This window comes from Cervus elaphus, chromosome 5, assembly GCF_910594005.1.
Source record: "Cervus elaphus chromosome 5, mCerEla1.1, whole genome shotgun sequence".
Classification (NCBI taxonomy): Eukaryota; Metazoa; Chordata; class Mammalia; order Artiodactyla; family Cervidae; genus Cervus; species Cervus elaphus.
Genome location: NC_057819.1, coordinates 130,018,397 through 130,040,652, shown reverse-complemented (window position 1 = coordinate 130,040,652; position 22,256 = coordinate 130,018,397). Strand labels below are relative to the sequence as shown.

At 56.2% G+C, this 22,256-nt stretch overlaps 1 protein-coding gene across 6 annotated transcripts in view; it reads right to left on the bottom strand.

Annotated features, from left to right (window-relative positions):
• LOC122695587 overlaps positions 1 to 21,989 on the bottom strand; it is a 154,638-nt gene extending 132,649 nt beyond the window's left edge. For 4 of the 6 annotated variants that reach the window (XR_006341423.1, XR_006341422.1, XM_043905669.1 and 1 more), the window contains exon 1: positions 21,469 to 21,989. Coding sequence is in view for 4 of the 6 variants with exons in the window: in XM_043905669.1 (XP_043761604.1) it covers positions 21,469 to 21,967 (499 nt within the window). In the remaining 2 variants the exon portion in view is untranslated. Of the gene's footprint in view, positions 1 to 18,135; positions 18,240 to 21,468 lie in introns of all 6 variants that reach the window. The other 2 variants (XM_043905667.1, XM_043905665.1) reach the window with 1 other exon arrangement.
• Between the last annotated feature and the right edge of the window lie 267 nt (positions 21,990 to 22,256).

Here is a 22,256-nt window from a genome sequence, read left to right as displayed (position 1 = left end):
TATCTATACCAGCATCTATGGCTGTTCACTCACTCAGTCGTGTCAAACTCTCTGCAACCCCATGGACTGCAGCACGCCAGGCCTCCCTGTCCCTCACCAACTCCCAGAGCTTGCTCAAACTCATGTCCATCGAGTCGGTGATGCCATCCAACCATCTCATCCTCTGTCGTCCCCTCCTCCATCCTGCCCTCAATCTTTCCCAGCATCAGGGTCTTTTCCAAAGAGTCGGTTCTTCACATGAGGTGGCCAAAGTACTGGAGCTTCAGCTTCAACATCAGTCCTTCCAATGAACACCCAGGACTGATCTCCTTCAGGATGGACTGGTTGGATCTCCTTGCAGTTCAAGGGACTCTCAAGAGTCTTCTCCAACACCACAGCTCAAAAGCATCAATTCTTTGACGCTCAGATTTCTTTATGGTCCAACTCTCACATCCATGCATGACTACTGGAAAAACCACAGCTTTGACTAGACGAGCCTTTGTTGGCAAAGTCATGTCTCTGCTTTTTAATGTGCTGTCTAGGTTGGTCACAGCTTTTCTTCCAAGGAGCAAGCGTCTTTTAATTTCATGGCTGCAGTCACCATCTGCAGTGATTTTGGAGCCCAAGAAAATAGTCTATCACTGTTTCCACTGCCTCCCCACCTATTTGCTATGAAGTGGGGGGATAGAGAAGTGGGCAATGGCATTTCTAAACCTCAGGATGTGCAAAATCAGAGACACGTACAAACCACACGAACACCCATTCTCTCTGGCTTCTGCCCTGACGTCCACTCCTCCGTCGAATATCCAGGGCTCGCAGTGTAGAATTCTGAGTCAGCACTTCGATTGGGAGGTTCTAGAAGAAGCAGGGCTCCCCAGGTGCCACTAGTGGTAAACACCTCGCCTGCCAAGGCAGGAAGCAGGCATCGAGGAAACCTTTGGGGGGCTGATGGAAATGTTCTAAAACTGGATTGTGGCGATGATCGTGTAACTCCGCACATTTACTCAAAGTTGCTGGGTTGTACATTTACAATAGATGGATTTTAAGGTATGTAAAGCAAATCTTCGGAGAAGGCAATGGCAACCCACTCCAGTACTCTTGTCTGGAAAATCCCATGGACGGAGGAACCTGGTAGGCTGCAGTCCATGAGGTCACTACGAGTTGGACACGACTTCACTTTCACTTTTCACTTTCACGCATTGGAGAAGGAAATGGCAACCCACTCCTGGGTTCTTGCCTGGAGAATCCCAGGGACGGGGGAGCCTGATAGGCTGCCGTCTATGGGGTCGCAGAGAGTTGGACACGACTGAAGTGATTTAGCAGCAGCAGCAGCAGCAAAGCAAATCTTGATAAAGCTAGCTTACAAATAAAAAGCTGGTGGTGAGGCAGGCTTCCCGCGTAGCTCAGTCGGTAAAGAACCTGCCTGCAGGAAACCCCGTTCGATCCCTGGGTCGGGAAGACCCCCTGGAGAAGGAAATGGCAGCCCACTCCAGTGTCCTTACCTGGAAAACCCCATGGACAGAGGAGCCTGGTGGGCTGCAGCCCATGGGGTCGCAAAGAGTCAGGCACGACTGAGCCACTAACACTTCACTCCACAGAGGCAGGCAGGCCGGAGGGAAAGAATTGACCATCAGTCCCCAAGCTGTCACCTGGCATGAGTGAGCCTGACCAAGGCTGTCCCCTGTCCCCTAACCTCAGGGACACAGTCCCAGCTGATGGTCAGCTGGGTGGACTCCGGGCTTCAAGGTCCAAAAGGCTGAGCCCATTCCCAGCTCTTTGGTCCCAAGCACACTCCCCAACTTCTCCGAGCCCCGGTTTTCTCACTTGTAAAAGGATGCTAATAATAGTCACTCCTATGTGTAACGTCGCCAGAAGGCACAGCTCACAGGCCCTCCAATGCCACTTTCTGGCGTTTTCTCTTTTAATTTAACAGGTACTCCCTGGTAGTAGCCAATGCAGGAGACACAAGAGACAGGGGTTCGATCCTTGGGTTGAGATCTCCTGGAGACAGGAATGGCAACCCACTCCAGGATTCTTGCCTGGGAAAACCTATGGACGGAGGAGCCTGGGGGGCTACAGTCCACGGGGTCCCAAAGAGTCAGACACAACTTAGCGACTAAACAACAAAGAGATCCATGCAGTGCGCCTGGCGCTAAAGTAGGTGCTTCCAGGGAAACAAAAGCAATAGAAAAAAGGCCATTTTCCTGTCTTCCACCTTTTGGGACACTTACAAAGTAACTCAAGGTAGCTGAGGACAAAACCTCATAACCCGGATCTAAGAAGTCAGTGCTGAAGAGTCCAAGGGTAGAGGGGTGGGGTGGTCTGGAGGGGGAATGCTCAGAGGAGCTGGGGGCTGGCAGGGACGCACGCGAAGCAGGAGGGCAGGGGAAGGGCCGTCCCTCCCGCCCTGAGGTCGGGTTCAATCCCAGCTGCGACGCTGGGCGGACACTCACGGCCATCAGCGGTCCCTTCCGAGGCTCGTGGCAGGGGAAGGAGGCGGCTCGTGTGAAGAAGGCCGCGGGCCGGGCACACAGCAGGGCTCAGCGCGCAGGAGGAGAGCCCGAGTCACAGGGAGCGGAGCCGGGCGGCGCGAGCCGCGGAAGGACCCGCCTGGCAGAACCTTGCCTCCGAGAGCCGCCCTTCCTCCCCAGAAACCCCCGAGCCCTCCGCTCAGACGCGAAGCCAGGCTGGGCAGCACCTCCTCGGCCCTGGGCTCCTGACGCACCACGAAGGAGACCCTGACCCCGAACAGCTCACAGCCGTTTCCTTCAGGAGAAACTGGGGCCTCCCGCCCCTGTCTCAGCTGCGCCCCTTCCCAGCTGCGTGAGTTTCTAAGTCACGCGTCCTCTCTGTGCCTCGGGTCCTCATCTGTCAGACACGGACAGTACGCCTGCCTCACGAGGGCGCTGCAGAAATGAATGTGCACGTGTTACCCGTGTGTGCGTATCCAGGCACACCTACATGCACGTGTGTGTCTGAACATGCCTGTGTGTGTGTCCGAACATGCCCACATGTGTGAACATGCCTACGTGTGTCCAAACATGCCTACATGTGTGTGAACACACCCACGTGTGTGAACATGCCCACGTGTGTGTCCAAACATGCCTACAAATGTGTGTCCAAACATGCCTACATATATGTATGAACATGCCCACATGTGAACATGCCTACGTGTGTGTGTCTGAACATGCCTACGTGTGTCCAAACATGCCTACATACATGTGTGTGAACACACCCACGTATGTGAACATGCCTACGTGTATGTGTGTATGTCTGAACATCTCTACAAGCATGTGTCCAAACATGCCTCATATGTGTGTGAAGATACCTACATGTGTGTGGACATGCCTACATGTGTGTGGACATGCCTGCACATGTGTGTCTGAACATGCCTACATGTGTGTCCAAACATGCCTAGATGTGTTTGAACATGCCTACATGTGTGTGAACACGTCTACATGTGTGTGAACATGCATACATGTGTGTCCAAACACACCTACATGTGTGTGAACATGCCTACTTATGTGTATCCAAACACACCTGCATGTATGCATGTGTCAAACATGCCTGTATGTGTGTCCAAACACTCCCACATGTATGTGTCTGTGCATGGGTGTGTGTCTGTCTTAGAATGTATGGAACATAGAATGGCAGCAATTGCTGTTATTAGCTAATACCATGAGGGCTTATCACTAACTCTCAGCGGTAGCCGAGGTCAGATTCAAAGCTGCAGGATTTCCATCTCAGACCACGCGTCTCTCTCCCATCAGCGGCAGCACGATGGGAGCTGCAACAGGCCCCTGGGCGGCCCAGCGCTGAGCCGAGTCCAAATCCAGCCACAGGATCCCCACCACGCTCCCACGGGCCGGCGGCGGCAGTCCAAGTTCACCCAGAATGGGCTTCTCACGGGTAGTCCAGGCTGTGGCCGGGGAACTGGCGCCCCCACCAGAGGGACGGGGTCCTCTTTCCTTCTCCTGGGCCAGCCACGCACTGTGGAGGCCCCCACACACGCTCATCACATGAAACGGGCAAATTAATTCTCCCAGGACTGCAGGGTCATCCCTTCTGCCAAAGAGAGAGGGCGCTGGGAAACTGCCTTCGGGTCCACAAGCCCCGTCGGGTTAAAAAGCAAATAACTGTTGGTGAGGAGCCGAGGCAAGCCACCGCGTTTGGGGACACACATCCACAGGGGCAGCAGAGGTGTCAGCGGAGAGATGAAGTCATGGGGAGCGGGGAGGTGCTCAGGGCAGGGGGATTGGGGGGGGTCTCCCCACTGCCTGCAGACACCGAGGTCTCTGTCTGCACCATGAGGTCAGAGGACCGCCACACACATCGCACAGGGGCCTCACCCATCTTCTGGAGGCTTCTTCAGCCAGCCTGAGTGGCAGGTGAAACTGCAGCGCCCCCAGGCACCCCACCTTCAAGGCAGACCCCTCTCTCTCTCCATCCTCCCTCCCAAAGCCCAGGTCTCTTCTCAGGGGGGCAGGGCTGATAAGGAAGTGGTTCCCCCAAATCCACCCGAAGGGAGGGCATCGGGACCTGCACCCAGCGAGGGTCCCCTTCTTGAGCCCCGTCAGGCCCCGGGGACCGGAGACTCGCTTCCAGTCTCCCCAACACGCCCCCTGCCTGCGCCCCCGCCCCCGCGGGCCCTGACCTCCCCAAACAAAGGTGCTTTCTTCCTTGCCCCAGGGTCCCTGCACTTTCGGCAGACCTGCGCTTGTTTTCTTTCTTCCGGCTCCCATCCTGGCCGCCCTCCACAGGCACCTCCGTACCCTGGAGACAAGCCCCGTATTGTCTCGGCAGACCTAATAAATGACAAGGCTGCCCCCCCCTCCCGCCACAAGCCCTGCTCGCCCGCCCGACTCCCCGCGTCCCGTCTGAAGTCTCCCTGTGTAAGGGCCGCCCTCCCCCAGCCACGGAACAGGAGGTGAACGTCGGGCAGAGAGAGAGACAGGCGTAGAGGGGCTGCCCCCTCTGCGCGGTACCAGGTGAAGATTCGGTCCAGAGAGACACTGCAGCATCCGTGAACCAGGCCCTTCCTCCCTTCCTCCGGCTCAGGCCTGGAATTGAAGGGAAGGCGGCGCACAGAGGGTGGGAGGGTGCTCGGTGGGCTCCCCAAAACACGCCTTTCATCCCCGGGAAGGCAGAGTCGATGGTGACAGGGGCAGGAAGGATTAACCAGTACAGACTGGCTTTCCTCCCCGCTGCTCCAGGGCATGGGGTCGGTCAGGTGCCATCAGAGGGGCTGCTGGGGCCCGACGACAGGTGACCATCAGCCAGGAGGACTTGGCTGCTTGAAGGCGGGGTTTGCCGGAGGACACGGGTAAGACGCGCGTCACCCTGCCCACACACAGACCCGCACACGGGCTGCTCCAGAGTCTACAAAACCGACCCTTGAGCCTCCAGCCTTTGTGCGTGCGTGCTGTCACGTCAGTCGTGTCCGACTCTTTGCGACCCCGTGGACTGTAGCCCGCAAGCCTCCTCTGTCCTGGGGATTCTCCAGGCAAGAATCCTGGTGTGGGTTGCCATGTCCTTCTCCAGGGCATCTTCCCGACCCAGGGGTGGAACGGGTATCTCCTGCATCCTCTTGCGTTGCAGGCGGATTCTTTACCGCTGAGCCGCCTAAGAAAGCAAAAGGAGACAGCAGTCCCCCCACCCCGGACCTCTGCAGCCAACTGCCTGGCGCCCCGACCCCACGCTCGCTAAGCTGGTTCACCAGCCACATCAGGAGAAGCCGACCACCCAGGAGGTGGGCACCTTGACTCCTGAGCCTCACTGGCTCTGCCCGCCCTCAGCAGGGTGGACGGGCCGGCGGCTCTGCACAGAGACCCAGGTGCCTCCTGCCGTGGGCACCCGAGCGCCTGGCCGCTGTAACGTGCAAGCACGGACCCTGACCTCGGCCCTCAGGCTCAGGTGGGGGGCCTTCTCGCCGCCCCCGGACCCCTGCCCACCCGCTCCGGGCCGTGCACTCCCGGACAGGAGGAAGGGCGGGCTGCAGGGTGGAGCATGGGCCCCTAGGGCCTTTAGGAGCCCACCCGGAGCTCCCAACTCACGCACGCAAGTCCACCCCCAGGGCCCGCCGCTCTGCCCCGAAAGGAGGGGGGGTCCCAGATTTGGGGCCGAGAGCTGGGTCGGGGCTCCCCTCTCCAAGGCTTTTCCTCAGTCACAGCTCCAGCGAGGCTCCCCAGTCTGCTTGTTTGCCGCTGCACCCAGGCGCCTCCCTCCCGACCCCGACCAAGGGCACCAGCGCTGGCCTGTCTGCCGCTTGACCCCTGGAGCTGGTGCCCGTGGGTGCTGAGCACACCCTCCCCCCTAGGGCACACGGTGCCAGGGACACAGGGCAGATGGCGACACTCAGCTTCACTCCCTGGCACCTGCGGCAGGTCCCAGCCCCGCCGGGGAGGGAGCAGACGAGACCACAAGCGTGGCCCGTGCAGGGAGGCAAGGGCTGGGGGTGGCCTCCGCTCCGCGGGGACCTCAGCCCCTGCCCACCCCCCAGCTGCCCTCCTCCCGCCCGGGACCCTCCGCCCGGCCTCCAGCTTTGAGCAGACAGAGGCCTCAGAAGCAGACACCGCGGGGCTGCAGGCGCCCGCAGGCCCCTGCTGGGTGACGCTGGGAAGGCGCTTTCCTTCTCTGAGCTGAGCATGCAGGGTCTAGAGGACGCGGTGAGCACCAAGACATCCACACACGTGCGGGTCCACAAAGGACACTCCAGTGTGGACAGCCCGTCGAGGAAACGTCTCATTTACTGAACCGAGTGGAAACCACGTATTGCAAAAAGGCTACCCCAGATAGTGGGGCGGCCCTGGTGGCTCCGTGCTAAAGAATCCACCTGGCAATGCAGGAGACCCGAGTTCAATCCCTGGGTCGGGAAGATCCCCTGCAGAAGCAAATGACAACCCGCTCCAGGATTCTGGCCTGGAGAATCCCCAGGACAGAGGGGCCTGGCGGGCGACAGTCCACGGGGTCGCAGCGAGTTGGACAGGACTGAGCCACCGAGCCGGCACACAGCCGCATCAAACAGCTGCAGCGACGGCCACCTGAGGAGGCAGGGGTGTCCGCGCCCCCAGCCGGGATTCACGCCGGCCGAGTGCATGCACCACCCACACCCACACCCACACCCACACACACTGCCAGCTGGGGCGAGCGTGCACACACACACAGGCACACACCCAAGTGGCTAAATGTACCCCAGATGTCTGCTACCCGGAGTCCCTGGTATCGGGCATCTTCTAAACAAACACACACAGTTGGGGCCTGGCCCCCCAAGTGGGGGAGGTGTTTTTATTTTTAATCCAAGTAGGTAGGCGAAAGAAACCAGCAATCTCCCCCTGGCAGATGGAGACAGACTTGCCAAAGAGAATCTCAGTGATTTAGAGAGGAGACGCCAGGCGATTTCAGCAGAGTTAGAGCCCCACGCCGAGATTCCCCCAAAATTAAAATGATAAGATGCCAATTCTTCACCCTCCAGCACCAGCCCTGCCCAAGCCCCCTCCCAGGCTCCTCAGAACTGCCCCCCACCCCCATCTCCAGCACGAGGCTCTGCCGGTCTCCCCGCAGGGGCTGGAAATAAAGGGAGTTCTGTCCTCCTCCCCTCGCCGGTCTGAGGGAGCTTATCTGACACTCCAGCGGGCTTTGTAAACCGAGTGTCCCAGGATAAACGCTCCCTTAAGAGTGGCTTGGCCCGGGACAGGGGGACCCTCTCCAGAGGAGAATGGGGAACTTGTTCCAATGGTCTTTTAATACGGGGGGCGGGGTGTCACCGAGGACAGGCCTCCAACAGACTCTCACAGAAGGGTCTCTGTCCCGGCGACAATGGAGAGAATTCTTAAAGACATGGATGCTGAAAGAGGGAAGGATTTTTTTTTTCCCTAAGAGGAAGGGAGGGAGGTCAGGGAGGGTAGGGGAGGGGGCGTGGGGAGGACGTCTCACTCCCCAGAACAATCCAGGTTGTAGGAAGATATCTCAGCCTGAGAACAGGCCAGCAGAGCATGGGCCCACGAGCAGACTTCTACTTGAACCTGTTTGCTTTGCCGGCTCCCCATCTGGGAGCCTCCCAAACCCAGGATGTGAACCCACCAGCCGGCAGAAAAGAAGCGCGTCTTGTTTTTTCCTATGTGAAGGGTGTCTGTTCCATCATCAGTCCTCGGAAGGCAGACTGAATCCAAACATTCACTCCGGAGAGTGGGAGGCAAGGGTGCCCGAAGGCCCTTAGAGAAACACAAATCTCTCCATCCACAGGGTGAGGCAGGTCATTTGCTTTTTTGAAAAGAATATTTTACTGTTTTCTTTTTTTATTTTTTTGGCCGTGCCACATGCAGGATCTTAGTTCCCCAACCAGGGCCTGAACCCTTGCCCCCTGCGGTGGAAGCGCAGAGCCTACACCACTGCACCGCCAGGGACTCCCCTGTTACTCTTCGAGGTGTTGACTTTGGTACAAGGTCACCCTAACAGATTCCCAAGGACATCCCAAACTATCATCAAGGGTGTTTCATAAAACAGCCCCACGAGCCTGTTGTATGTTTTGATTTCGTTTAAGCTGAGCCAAGGGCTTCTCCAACAAGAGAAGTTAGGGTGGTGTGACCGCTGGCAAGGACCAGGGGTCCCTTCTTGCCTGCCTTGCTCGGGTCATCCGCCCACAACAGCGAGCGAAGCAAGGGCAAGCATCCTCTGGGCTGAAATTAATCAAGGAGCCGCTTAGTCCACGTCTATGGTCCGAAGGGAGGAAACCAAGGACCAGATGTGACACAAGTTGTCCCCAGACTGTAAGAAAAGAGCCTGAGATGGGCCACACGCAGGGCTCTCGGCGGAGCAGCTGTCGTCCGGCACAAAGGGCGTCAAGTGCTCAGGGCCACACCAGGCGAGGACCTTCTGAAGGCAAGAGGCTTGCAGCTGCTTTTCCAACAGAATGTGCTGGGATCCTCCAGATGGAGTCCATGGACACACCACCCACAGACGTGGTGTTGGGGTCCCCTAGACATGATCCATGGACCCAGCATCCACAGACACGGTGTCGGGGTCCCCTAGATGGAGTCCAAGGACCCAGCACCCACACACATGGTGTCGGGGTCCTCTAGATGGAGTCCATGGACCCAGCACCCACAGACACAGTGTTGGGGTCTGGTAGATGGGGACCATGGACCCACCACCCACAGTCATGGTGTTGGCGTCCCCTAGACAGAGTCCAAGGACCCAGCACCCACAGACACGGTGTTGGGGTCCCCTAGGTGGAGTCCATGAACCCAGCACCCACAGACATGCTGTTGGGAGTCCCCTAGATGGAGTCCATGGACCCAGCACCCACAGACATGCTGTTGGGAGTCCCCTAGACGGAGTCCATGGACCCAGCACCCACAGACATGCTGTTGGGAGTCCCCTAGATGGAGTCCATGGACCCAGCACCCACAGACCCAGAGCAGCGAGATGACAGACCTGTGTGAGCCTTGGGCCAGTCACCACCGAGCCACACGGTCTGTACTGGAGCTGGCATCAGGCCAGGTGCTCTGAGATCAGACAGCACACACTTCTGATGTCCCTGAAGAACAAAGATCTGTGCACACAAGACAATAAGCAGTGCTGCTGCTGCTAAGTCACGTCAGCCACGTCCGACACCGTGACAGGCAGGAATAGTGCTTTGGGGCTTCCCTGGTCGCTCAGCAGTAAAGAACCTGCCTGCCAAGCAGGAGATTCAGGTTCGACCCCTGTGTTGGGAGGACCCCGAGAAGGAAACGGCAACCTCCAATACTCTTGTCTGGAACATCCCACGGACAGAGGAGTCTGGTGGGCTACAGTCCACGGGGTCATGAAAGAGTCAAACAGGACTCAGCAACTAAACAACAACAATATATAACACTGTAGGTTGTCAGTGCTACAGAAGCTCAGAGAAGGGAAGGATTGGAGAAAAAGACAACACTGAAAAAGTAGAGTTAGCAGCCCGTGGGTGAGTTTATTCAAGTCTAATCTGGCAACTCCTGGACAAGAATATTGGATTCCTGTACCCTTCGAACCAGACAAGCTAAAGGCTCTTTGTGGGAAGGACAGAGTACACGGCGGCTGACGGAGCGCGGCTCAGACGGGGCCGTATTCCCGCCTGGTCCTCATCACATTCGACGGGGACGACGGCACAGCATCGCACATGCACGCTCAGTCGTTCAGTCGCGTCCGACTCTGCGACCCCAAGGACTGGAGCCCGCCAGGCTCCTCTGTCCGTAGGATTCTCCAGGCAAAAATACTGGAGTGGGTTGCCATGCCCTCTTCCAGGGGATCTTCCTGACCCAAGGACTGAATCCGAGTCTCTTACATCTCCTATATTGGGAGGCAGATTCTTTCCCACTAAGGCCACCCGGGAAGCCCGCCACATCAGAGAGCTCACCTCCACTCCCAAGTATAACATCAGAAGGGCAGGCCTTTCTGTGGGCCTGCTCTGAAAACTCATCGAAGCTTTGCACTCATGGAGTAAAGCGCACACAGCTCCGTCCAGGAAATAAAAGTTAGCGTCCTCAACACAACATTTCCATCGAATGCCCTGACGATGCTCCAGTCCACCTTCTTGTCCCACTCAAACACCTGCGGCTACCCTTCCAAGCCTTCTTCATCGAGGACACCGGGCCCTCCCCACAATCCCCATTCTACATGCTCACGATTCAGGGAGATAGAAGAAATGATGGTAACCCAACTCGGTAAGCCCTGGGCTCAGCATCCTCCATGGGATTTCAGGAACAAGGGGCACGACACTCATGCCCGGTCTGGACAGGCGCACCTCCTAAGGGAACAGAGTCAGGACCATCCTATGGGAAAACGTGCTGGTCTGAAAAACAAGCAGACCTGCATCTGAATCCTGATCCGCGCTGGCCACTGGGGTGCGCGGTGACTTGTAGCTCTCCAACCCTGATGTTACATCTGTAGAGCGGAACGTGAAGATGGCAAAGCAGATGAATTAGAACTAAGGGAACAGCCTAGAACTTGGGGAGCAGCTCCTGAGAATTCTTCATCAGGGAAACTCCAGTAGATGTACCTCTCAATGAATTGTTGGTGTTAACCTTCTTCATGCTGAGTTCACTGTTGTCTCTGCAGAGGAAAGCAAAGTCTATTTCCAGCTCCGCTCCTGAAAGGATTCTGGCCTCACCTCCAACAGGAGAAGGAGGAGGAAGCACTGTTTTAGACTTACTGGTGGGTTATTGGGGAGGAAGAAATGAATGGTGATGAGAGCTCTAGAAAAGCTATCAAAACACTATGATTTGTGACTTCTAGCACATTCCAGAATATGTCCTCAATATTCATTGGAAGGACTGATGCTGAAACTGAAGCTCCAACATCCTGACCACCTGATGCGAAGAGCTGTCTCACTGGAAAAGATCCTGATGCTGGGAAAGATTGAGGGCAAGAGGAGCAGAGGGCAGCAGAGGATGAGATGGTTGGATGGCATCACCGACTCAATGGACATGAGTTGGAGTAAGCTCCGGGAGATAGTGAAGGACGGGGGAGCCTGGCACGCTGCAGATGGGGCCTCAAAGAGTCAGACACAACTCAGCAACTGAACGACAGCAACGACAAAGCATTTCCCAGAAGCGGGAAGCCAAGCTTGCAACTACGAGCTGGACAAACAGTCACGTGCCAACCTGAAAGCAGATCATTTCTGGCTCTGCTGCTGGCCAGCAAGGTGACTTCAGACAAGTAACTTAAGTCCTGGAAGCCTCAGTTTCCTCATCTGTTAAATGGGGCAACACTACATGCAATGGCTAGCAGCTTCCTGACATGGATCGCCTTCCCCACACCCCCCACCCCTGCACTGCACTTCTCCACGCTCCCTAAAAAGGCCATTCGTATCCCAGCTGAGCGGAAACCATCTATCACCGTGACAATGAGCTTTTCTACCGACAGGGAATGAGGATGGCTAGGAGCACCTGTCAGGGCGGGAGGGTTTCCTCTGAGAGCTCTACAAGCGGTGAGCATGAGTCACGGCTCCTCAAACAATGGCTACCTGTATAAGGAAAGTGGGGTCCCCCACCTTTAGCTCAGGCTTCCCTGGTGGTTCAGCAGTAAAGAATCTGCCGGCCAATGCAGGAGACACAAGAGACATGGGTTTGATCCCTGGGTTGGCAAGATCCCCGGAGAAGGAAACGGAAGTCCACTCCAGTATTCTTGCCTGGGATAATCCCATGGACAGAAAAGCCTGGTGGGTTACAGTCCAGGGGGTTGCAAAGAGTCAGACATGACTGAGTGCGCGCACGCACACACACACACACACACACACACACACCTTGAGGCCAACAGCCTGGAAAGCACAGCTGTGTCTCTTACGAGCAGCCCCCAGAAGCTGGGATACAAGCTGGACCAGGGATGTGCAAACAGTATGGAACCATCTAAGTTGACTCATTCGGGCAGCTGCCCCAGGGTGAGCCCCTCATTTGGTTAAAACGGGGAGCTCCATCTCCTCCCTGAGCTGCCAAACACAAGAGCCTGGCAAGAAGTCTGCAGCTCCCATTGCGGGGCTTCTCATATCAAGAAAGCGACCCCTGGGCCACCACTGCTTAAGAGATGCTCAGAGTTAGGAAAGGAGCTTGTCCTTGCTCTGAAGAAATCTCAGAGAGAGGTGCCATTCCATGGACCGGGCTGCCGTCCCAGGAACGAGAGGTGGACACTCTGAGGCTGGACTTCCTGGCTCCCGGATGGAGTGAGATGATGTCCCATGAAAAAATAGACTCTTGGGTTCAGCAATTCAGGAGAGAACTGCGGAGGTTCATTCCTGTATCAATCTCCACGATCAGTCAGCCCTGCTCCTACGTATCCCAAGGTGAAGAGGACCAAGTCCTTGCCCCCGCCACAGACCGCTCTGCTGCGTCATCCAGGAGCCCAGCCGTCCACAGTAAACATCCGAGGCCGTCTCTCTGCATCCTCCCACCTTGCAGAGTCCCCGTGGCTCTGGGGAGGGAAAGGCCTCCACCCACAGACGCAGGCGTGGGGCATGTGAGCGCAGGACACAATCGGTGTGTTCCCCCTCCCGGCCACGGGGACGGGTCCGGGGCTGAGTGTACTTCTGGGGCTGTCCCTCGGGGATGCTGAGACAAAGGCATCTGCCGTCCCCCTCTGGGTCTGCAGAGGCAGGGGGCCTGCCCAGGCTTCTGCTCTTTCTGCTTCCTCGAGAGATGAAAAGAACTGGAGAAAAACACAAAGCCAAGAAGATCCCCCAAAAGCACAACACCCAGGCTTCTCAGTGAGGTGGACACCCTCAAACTCCAAGGTTTCAGCCAGTAGGGGCTGGTTTCTCTACAACTGGCAACCAAAATCGACCCACCTAAAAACACCCTTCTTTTATGGATGAGGAAATTAAAAGACACCTGCTCCTTTCTAGTAGTCATGTATAGATGTGAGAGTTGGACCATAAAGAAGGCTGAACTCTGAAGAACTGATGCTTTCAAATTGTGGTGCTGGAGAAGACTCTTGAGAGCCCCTTGGACTGCAAGGAGATCAAACCAGTCAATCCTAAAGGAAATCAACCCTGAATTTTCACTGGAAGGACTGATGCTGAAGCTGAAGCTCCAATACTTTGGCCACCTGATGCGGAGAGCCGACTCACTGCAGAGGACCCTGATGCTGGGAAAGGTTGAAAGACTGACGGCAGGAGAAGGGGTGACAGAGGATGAGATGGTCGGATGGCATCATCGAGTCAGTGGACATGGATGGGAGCAAACTGGAGACAGTGAAGGACAGGGAAGCCTGGTGTGCTGCAATCCGCGGGGTCACAGAGAGCAGGACAGGGCTTAGTGACTGAACAACAGCCACAGAGGAGGAACTGAACGCAGAGAGGCTCAGCAACTTGTACAAGGTCACACGGGCACTGGTGACGGGGCAGGATGGGACCCCAGCGCTGGGCATGTGCCATAACCTGTCTGGGAACCAGGGCTTCATCCTGTAAAGCTCTGGGGCCGTAAGGATGCTCCTTCAACTCTCTCAGGCCCAGATGTCAGAGACGAGAGTGCTCGCATCCAAGGCTGTCAGGACCGAGGGAAACGGGCTCTTAACCACCTGCTCCCGCCTGCCTGAGAATGGCTTCTCTTCTCTTCCCAACATGACATCACGGCCCTGGGAGCCGGCGCCAGCCAGTGGCTTGAGCTTTTCACACCCTTACATGGAGCTGTGCAAGGAAGAGGGAACAGGCGACATCCAACGGGCAGTCTGGCCAGTGAGCCCAGCCACGCCAGCAGCGTCCCCAAGTCAGCACCCTACAGACAGATGCCCAGGGCGACGGGGCAGAGACAAACGTCTGGCAAAGAGGAAAGGATCCAGGTTCACACACAGGGCAGGGGGTCGGGGCAGGGGCCAGGATGAAAGAGAGCGGCGGGAAGCGATGAGTAAAGCAGTTCCAGGAAAGGCGGAGAAGCCCAGTGGCCAGGGCGGAATGCAAAGCCGGGGCCGGCTCAGCTCCCTGGTTAACCGCACTCCTGGGGCCCACTTAGGAAATTCAATTAAAATGCCCAAACCTCTACGTTTCCCAACGGGCTTGCCAGTGGCCACGGGTTCCCTTCAACTCAGAGAAACTCCCTCTGCCTGACCGTGGGCAGACGTCTGACGAGAAGCCAGAGGAGGCTAGGTCACGGGCAAGGGTCATGGGCAGGGGTCACACAAAGGGGCTTCCCTGGGGGCTCAGACAGGAAAGAATCTGCCTGCAATGCAGGAGACCTGGGTTGGATCCCTGGGTCAGGAAGATCCCCTGCAGGAGGGAATGGCAACCCACTCCAGTATTCTGGCCTGGAGAATCCCATGGACAGAGGAGCCTGGCGGGCTGCAGTGCATGGGGTCCCAAAGTGTCGGGCACGACTGAGCGGTGAGCACACACACAGGAAGGCACCTCCCCTCAAAGGAAAGGAAGCCTCCTCCCGGGCTGGGGACAACCCTGCTCTGCAGCCCAGCCAGAGTAATAACTGCTTTGTTTCTTGCTGCTTAATTTAAAAAAAAAAAATTATTTTTAAATCGCAATAAAAAAAATAAAAGTGAAAAGAACCACGTTCATGGTGGCTCCAGAGACACAAAGTCACCTTCTACCCAGCACATGGGGGAAAGTGCAGAGGTCAGGAAAGACAAAGGAGCCCAAACCTGGGACGCAGACACATGGGGGTCCTGGGGGTCAGCAAAGCCTCTCAGCACCAGTGCCCCCACCCCAAGCCTACCTTGAGGCTGGACACACGCGTTTGGGACATCTGATGACAAACAGGATCAGACAGAGCTTTCAGGGCCCGCTCACAGCTCCAGGGAGAAAACTCCAGACCAGAGAGGGTCATCTGGACCCAGCTACTGACCCCGGCTCCACTGGAGTCGCCACGGAAAGCTGACATCTGACCGCCAGCCTCAAAGGGGCACTTCTAAGTCACATGACTACACAGAAAAGGGATCCACGAAAAAGTCATTGCTTTTTCCAAAAAAACCTACATACAGCAAACTTCATATATAAAATCTGATCATGTGGGACACGTGGACAGAGAGGATTCACCCCAAAGTTCCCTCAAATCATGAATCCTCTCTCCATCTCCCCCCATCAACGCTTCCGGCATATTCCCTTGTCACCTGTGTGCGAGGTTCGGAGTTAGGGGCTGGCTCTCCTGGGTGGGCATCTACCTCGTTGTGCTCTAGTATCTTCTTCTGGAAAAGGGGAGTGACACTTAGGTCACCAAGCTGAAGGTGGTACCCAATGGGGCGTGCCACAAAAGCACTGGAAAAACTCCAGTGCAAGTAACAGCCCACATTTTAGGCAAAGACAGTGGGTCTGAAAGCCAACAAAATCAGACCCTACACGCCCCCCATGGCCCGGCAAGTAAAGAATCCTCCTACAATGCAGGAGACGCAGGAGACGCTGGTTCCAGCCCTGGGTCAGGAAGATCCCCTGGAAGAGGAAATGTCAACCCGCTCCAGTATTCTTGCTTGAAAACCCCCGCGTGCAGAGGAGCCTGGCAGGTGAGAGTCCAAAGGGTGGCAAAGAACGGGACACAACTGAGCACATCGATATATGAAGGTATACAGCGGGTCTGAAAACCACTAAAATCAGACCCCATAGGAGGCCCTTTGCAAGCGCCCGGGAGCCTCCCGGGTCCGAGGAGACCCAGAGCTGCAGCCCCTGAGTCATCCGCCCGAACGCGGCCGCGTCTGCTTCAACCGACTCCAGAAGGCCCCTGGTTTCAGGCCTTCTGTGCAGAAACCTGTACGAACACACCAAATACGGGAGGAGATGATGATTCACGTCACAAAAAGGGCTCTTTGACAGGAACTTGCCACTTCAGCATTCCTGGAGCTCACAAACCTCCTCCAGGCCCTCCACACAGCACGTGATCACCCAAGACCGGTAGCACACAGACGTTTTTCCACGCACAAACCGAGTCTGTAGAGTAAGGGGGGCCGGGTGGTTTGCAACAGACCGTCTCTCGCCAATGGCATAGTTCAAAGAACAAGAATTTCACCCAGGACCATCCCCCTCCTGTCAAAGGAGCCGAGTGCAACTCTCCTGTGTCGGCGTGGGGACCCCAACCAGTTCTGTGTCGAGGGCCGACACTGCCTAGGATGATGCTGCTCAGAAAGAGAAATAGCAGGGCCTGCCTAGGCTCACAAACAAACATCCCGGGGCGGGGGGGGGGGGGGGGGCGGGGAGGGCTGCCTTTCAAGGGACATCTTCCCAGCTCCCAGGGAAACTCACGACGGCAGAGGAGAGGCTGAAGACCCTACTCCCGAAGCCCAGAACTGCAGTTCTTTATCCTTCACCCAAATGCAGCCCCTTTTGCCTTAACCTCATACGAAGGGCACCCGATTTCAAGACTTTCAGGTCACAACCTGTGCCAGCAAAACCAATTAAGTTCATGCGGGTGCCACACCAGGTGGAGGTAAGCCAGGAAGACTTCCTGAAAGAGGAGGAAGACAGAGAAGCTTTGCAACTGCGTACCCTTGAGAGGGAAAAGGCTCAGCTCTGGCTGTAGCTGGCCAAAAAGTCAACCAACTCCGTGTTTCTTCAACTGTCCATCTGTGGCCCAGGGAGCTTGTTAAAAACGCACCTCTTCAAGCAACGTCCCCGCCCCCCACATACCAAAACAGAACCTCTAAAGGTGGGGGAGGGTGGGATGGTTGCTAAGAATAGTCTTTTTTTTTAAACCAAATTTGCCAAGCAATTCATTTTTTATGCAAACCACAGAGTGCAGGCCAGGGGGACGCTCCCTGGGAGCAGCTGGTCTGGGAAGAGCTGGCAGGGAGGGCCCTCGAGGAGTCACGGAGCAGAGGAAGAAGGCGGGTGTAGACGGAGGACTATTCCAAGACTGTTTAGCTCCAGCATCCTGAAGCCCTCTCCCACCGAGACTTCCTGTTATGATCCTCACTGGAGCTGGCTGGTGAGAGAAAACGTCTGTGCCAGGGCACTGGGGCGGGGTGGGGTGGGGGGAGAGGGATGACCGTCTTTCCGTTTACAAGCTATAATAGAAAGGCTGGGACCATACGAAAAATCAAGTCTAGGCGACCCTGACAGTAACCGAGAAACTCCATCTGGACGACAGAAACGTGTCTGGTTGAGAGTTAAGTAACCTCAAAACTTCCTCATCCCAAACAAACACCAGCTCCACTCTACGTGCAGGCAACCAGCCGCGGCTGGAGAAGACAGCCTGGGTTTGCGTGTGTATTGTCGGGGGAAGCTCTGGGCTGCGGTAGTCTCTGATGCAGGGAGAAGGAACTCTTTCATGGGGCTCCTCAACTCCACACAAGGGCTCTCTTATGCAAGGACGCTGGGCCAGCTTCCATTCACAGCAGTTACTTCCAAATACCCCTCCAGGCTGGCTCTGCTCACCCCGAAAGAAGAGAGGGACCCCTCCCCAGCCCAAGACGGCTGGACAAAACCCTCGATCCACCCCGAGGAAGGAGTGGGAGGCCGTGCTCCTTTAGACCTGCTCGGATCACCGGGAAACTCGGCCTCACTGGGCTGGTTCGCACACTTAGCACCAGACACACCTGCTGCTCAGGTGACGTGAGTCACCCCGCAGGCAGCGGGCGCCGGACTCCCCGACGACGGGGGTTCCGGGCTTGGCAGCCGGCTCTCACGCAACCCCGATGACATGCCCCACCTCCTCCCCACGCCCCGAGGCAGGTCAGGACAGATCAGGCTGTAACCCAATTTCTACTGAAACGACTCACTCCCAGGGAAGGTCCACAGAGGAACGAGAGGGTATACGGAGATGCTCCACCAGCTCGTGGCCAAGGGTCCTCTCCCCTCCACACCATGGAGGGGCTCATCTGCCCTGCCGGATATAAAAAGGGAGGAGGGGGTGAGTTAACCTGCGGGAGAAGAGGGAACAGACTTCTCAGTTTTAAACCTCCAGAATAAAGACGGTCTGCTGAGATGCATAAGCTTTAGCCCGGGAAGCACAGCACCTGTGGTCAGTGATCCTGTATTGGATCCTTGATTGGATCCTGTATTGGATCCTTGAGGGTCTCCCTGATGGCCCAGCGGTAAAGAATCCACCTGCAATGCAGGAGCCACAGGAGCCGCAGGTTCCACTCCTGGGCCAGGAAGATCCCCTGGAGGAGGAAATGGCAGCCCCCTCCAGTATTTCTGCCTGAAAAATCCCACGGACAGAGGAGCCTGGCGGGCTACAGTCCATGGGGTCGCAAAGAGTCAGACATGACTGAGTGACTGCGTATGTAGGCACTGGACATTTGAAATTTTGCTAAGAGGGTAGCTCTTCTGTTAACTGCTTTTGCTGTCAAAAGATGATAAAATAGTAAATAAGAGGGTGGAAGAAAATTTTGGAGGTGATGGGTATGTTTATGGCGTGTACTGTGGTATCACTTTCACGGTGTACAGTTATGACCAAACTCACCGAGTTGTCGACATGAAACATGTATGGCTTTTTGTATGTCAATCATGCCTCAAATAAGTGGTTTTTAAAGAAGACAGCCTGCTGAATCACTCTCAACGTTCACGTTTTTACATGACAGCACTTTCTGCCATTCAGAATCCTGAAATGGATCGTGGACCAGAAAAAAAGACATTTGTAGGACAATTGGGAAAATGTGAATGAGGCCTAAAGATAGGTTCAAAGTATTCTATTACTATTAATCCTCGCGCTGATCATCTCACTGTGGATCATAAGATATTAACACACAAGGAAGCTGGGTGAAGGGTATAAGGGAGCTCCGTGTATTATTTTTGCAACCTTCCCCCAAATCTAGACTTCTATCAAAATCGAAAGTTGATAATAGGGCTTCCCTGGTGGCTCAATGATAAAGAATCCGCCTGCCAATGCAGGGGACACGGGTTCCTTCCCTGATCCCAAGAGGATCCCACATGCCTCGGAGAAACATGCGCCACATCTATTGAGCCTGTGCCTAGAGCCCAGGAGCCACAACGACTGAGCCCACACGCCCAGAGCCTGTGCTCCGAAACCAGAGGAATCACCACAGTGAGAATCCCACGCACCGTAAGTAGAGGGCAGCCCCCACTCACAGCAACTAGAGAAAAGCCTGCCCAGCCACGAAGACCCAGCACCGCCAAAAATAAATATAAATAAATGAGCTTTTTAAACAGTTAGTAATAATTTGTAGAAGGACAGCATTTTAAATCCAGCTTCCCCGTAAATCTTCATCTCCAGCATTGCTAAAATAATTTCAATCCCAGCCCTGAAGGCAAATTTTAAGTTACTCTCACAGCCAATGCTGATCAACTCTTTGCTTCGGGAAAAATAAAAGGCAGCAAAACACAGCATTCACTCAGTGAGCACTGTCTGAGCTCCTACTGTATGCTGGCTCCCAGCTTCGGCTAAGCGCTGCAGTCTTCCTCCAAGCCCACCTGGGAAAGGTCCACCAAGAAGGGCACTCCTTTTATTTTAGGCATGACTGATTTAGAGCAAAGAGTGACTTCTGGGAATTTTCCAAAGGAAATAATTCAAAATGTGGACAAATCCTTATGTACAAAAGACACTCACCAATGCATGACTTCAAAGGGTAAAAATTTGGAAATACCTCGGTGTCCAACAATGGGAGAATTGTCACGCAAACTATGATTCAGTGTCTGCAGCGAATACAGTCATTATGTGGGGAAATGTTAAAAAAAAAAGGCGAGGTGGGGGATAGAGAGGGAACCAACGTTGTATACATTGCAGGGGTTTCAGCAGTGAGGAAATATGTCAAATTGCCAGCGTTACTGTGGGAACTGGGTGTTTCCTGCATTTTGCAATTTTTTTTTTTTGGTAGTTTTCTATAAAAGACAGAGAAAGGGCAGCGGATTACTCTTAAAAATCAGACGGGGGTGCAGAGGTGGGCTTCCAGGCCATCAGTGGGACAGTTTCAACAGCTCCTCTCCCAGAGAGGGTGGGCAGGATATCAGGTAGGCAGTGCCAGGGACCCGGGTGTGGCCAGAACACTGGCTCCCGGGGGAAGGGCAGAACCAACACATCGTCTATTTTCTTCCAGCCATGCCTGCTTCTCCCACTTTCCCAAGCACGTGCTCACAGGAGGCGCTGGCACCCAAGCGAGACCCGTGACAGCTTTCCGACGCGTTCTATGCAGAGGGGACCGCTGGACAGGAGGCGGACCATCACAAACAGACTTCAGACAGGGCTGGAGGAGGGAGGGGAGGGAATCTCCCAGCTGGGAAAGCATCCCCAGGAAACCATCTTCAGGGGGAAAAGTCACAGGAGCTGAGGCCAAGTGCCAAAGGAAACGTGAAAAGAGGCCCTGGGTTAATCCATACATCAAGGCGGCCTGGCTCAGTCATTCACTCAGCAAACAAGTACTCCGGGGCCTGCTTGTTGACAAGGCAGGGCGCTGCTCTGAAAGGCGCAGGCACAAGAGGAGGAGGAGGGAGGGGGGCTGTGGATGCAGAAGCAGTTTGCTCTCAGCTCAGGACTCAAGAGGAAGGCCCCGCTCCTGAGGCTGGCGAGGACACCTCTTCCACTAACAATCTGCACTGACGGGCGGGGGCGGTAGCAGCATTGGAGGGAATTCCTGACACCTCTCACCCATTCAGTGAACCCCCTGATGGGTGGCGCGGTCCTTACAGTAAAGCCGCTCGTCAGCGACTAGGACGGGGGATCGGAGACATTCCCCCCCGCCCCGCCGCCCCCAGGGGGAGAGGCGCGCCAAGCGCTGCCCCTCGATCGCACTCTGGGTCGCCGGCGAGCAGACGTCGCGAGCTCACCGAGGTAACGGGCCCGCAGCGCGACGTGCTGAGAAGATAGTAAGTGCCAGGGGGTCTGGCGAGGACCCCGAAGACGCGGACCTCTCCCCAGGCCGGGGCCCTGTCCCGTGGGGCGGCCGGCGGCTAGGCGGCGTTGGAAGGGCGATGAGCCAGGATCGGCAATGACCACCGTGAATCCGCTCCGCCTGGAGGCAGACGATGGCTAAAACGGCCTCTGAGAAGATGTCAATTACAAGAACAAAAATCTCAACCCAGAAGCGCAAGACCTTCATAAAGCGACGCAGGGGGTCATATTATATCCCCTCCTCCCGAATCGCGGGGAGACTTACCTCCCAGGAAGCGACCCGACTGTTGGGTAGAACGCACCAATCCACGGATGGAGACGAGGTCGTGGGTCATCAAGCCCGGCCGAGATGCACCAAGTAATCCACGGTAGAGGGTCCGGAGGCCCCGTCCCCATTTCCATCCAAGGCCCAAAGCGCCGGCAGTCCCCGCGGAGATCGCGCGCGGGTTCGCCGGCCCGGGCTCCCCAGCTGCGCCCCGCCGACCCCGACGATCACAGCCCGTCTCCCCGCGCTCGGAGAGCACCCAGCCCGGACGCAGCTGTTCATCTTTTTCTTCACTGCGTATCACCAGCGCGACCCCAGGAATCCCCGCCGGGAACCCCTCTGCCAAGCCCGGAAAAGCACAAGGGGCAGAGGCACTCTGGGCCTCGCGTCTACAGGTGCGCGGGGCCCGGGCAGTGCGGGGCGGGCGCCCAGCGGGCAAGAGAGACGCCGGTAAGAAGCGCCGAGCCACAGCCGCCCGCTGCAGGGTAAACGCTCTCATAACCGCAGCTCCGCGCTCGCGCCACCGCGCGCTCTACCCGTGGCCGGACCGTCGGCCCTTATATAGCGGCCGCGGCCGGGGCGGGGCGGGCGGAGCGCGCGAAGGGGGCGGGGCGGGGCCGAACTGCTTCCCGGGAGATGGAGTTCTGTCTAAAAGCCCCAGATGCTGGGAAAGATTGAAGGCGAGAGGAGAAGGGGACGACAGAGGATGAGATGGTTGAATGGCATCACTGACTCAATGGACATGAGTTTGAGCAAGCTCTGGGAATTGGTGATGGACAGGGAGGCCT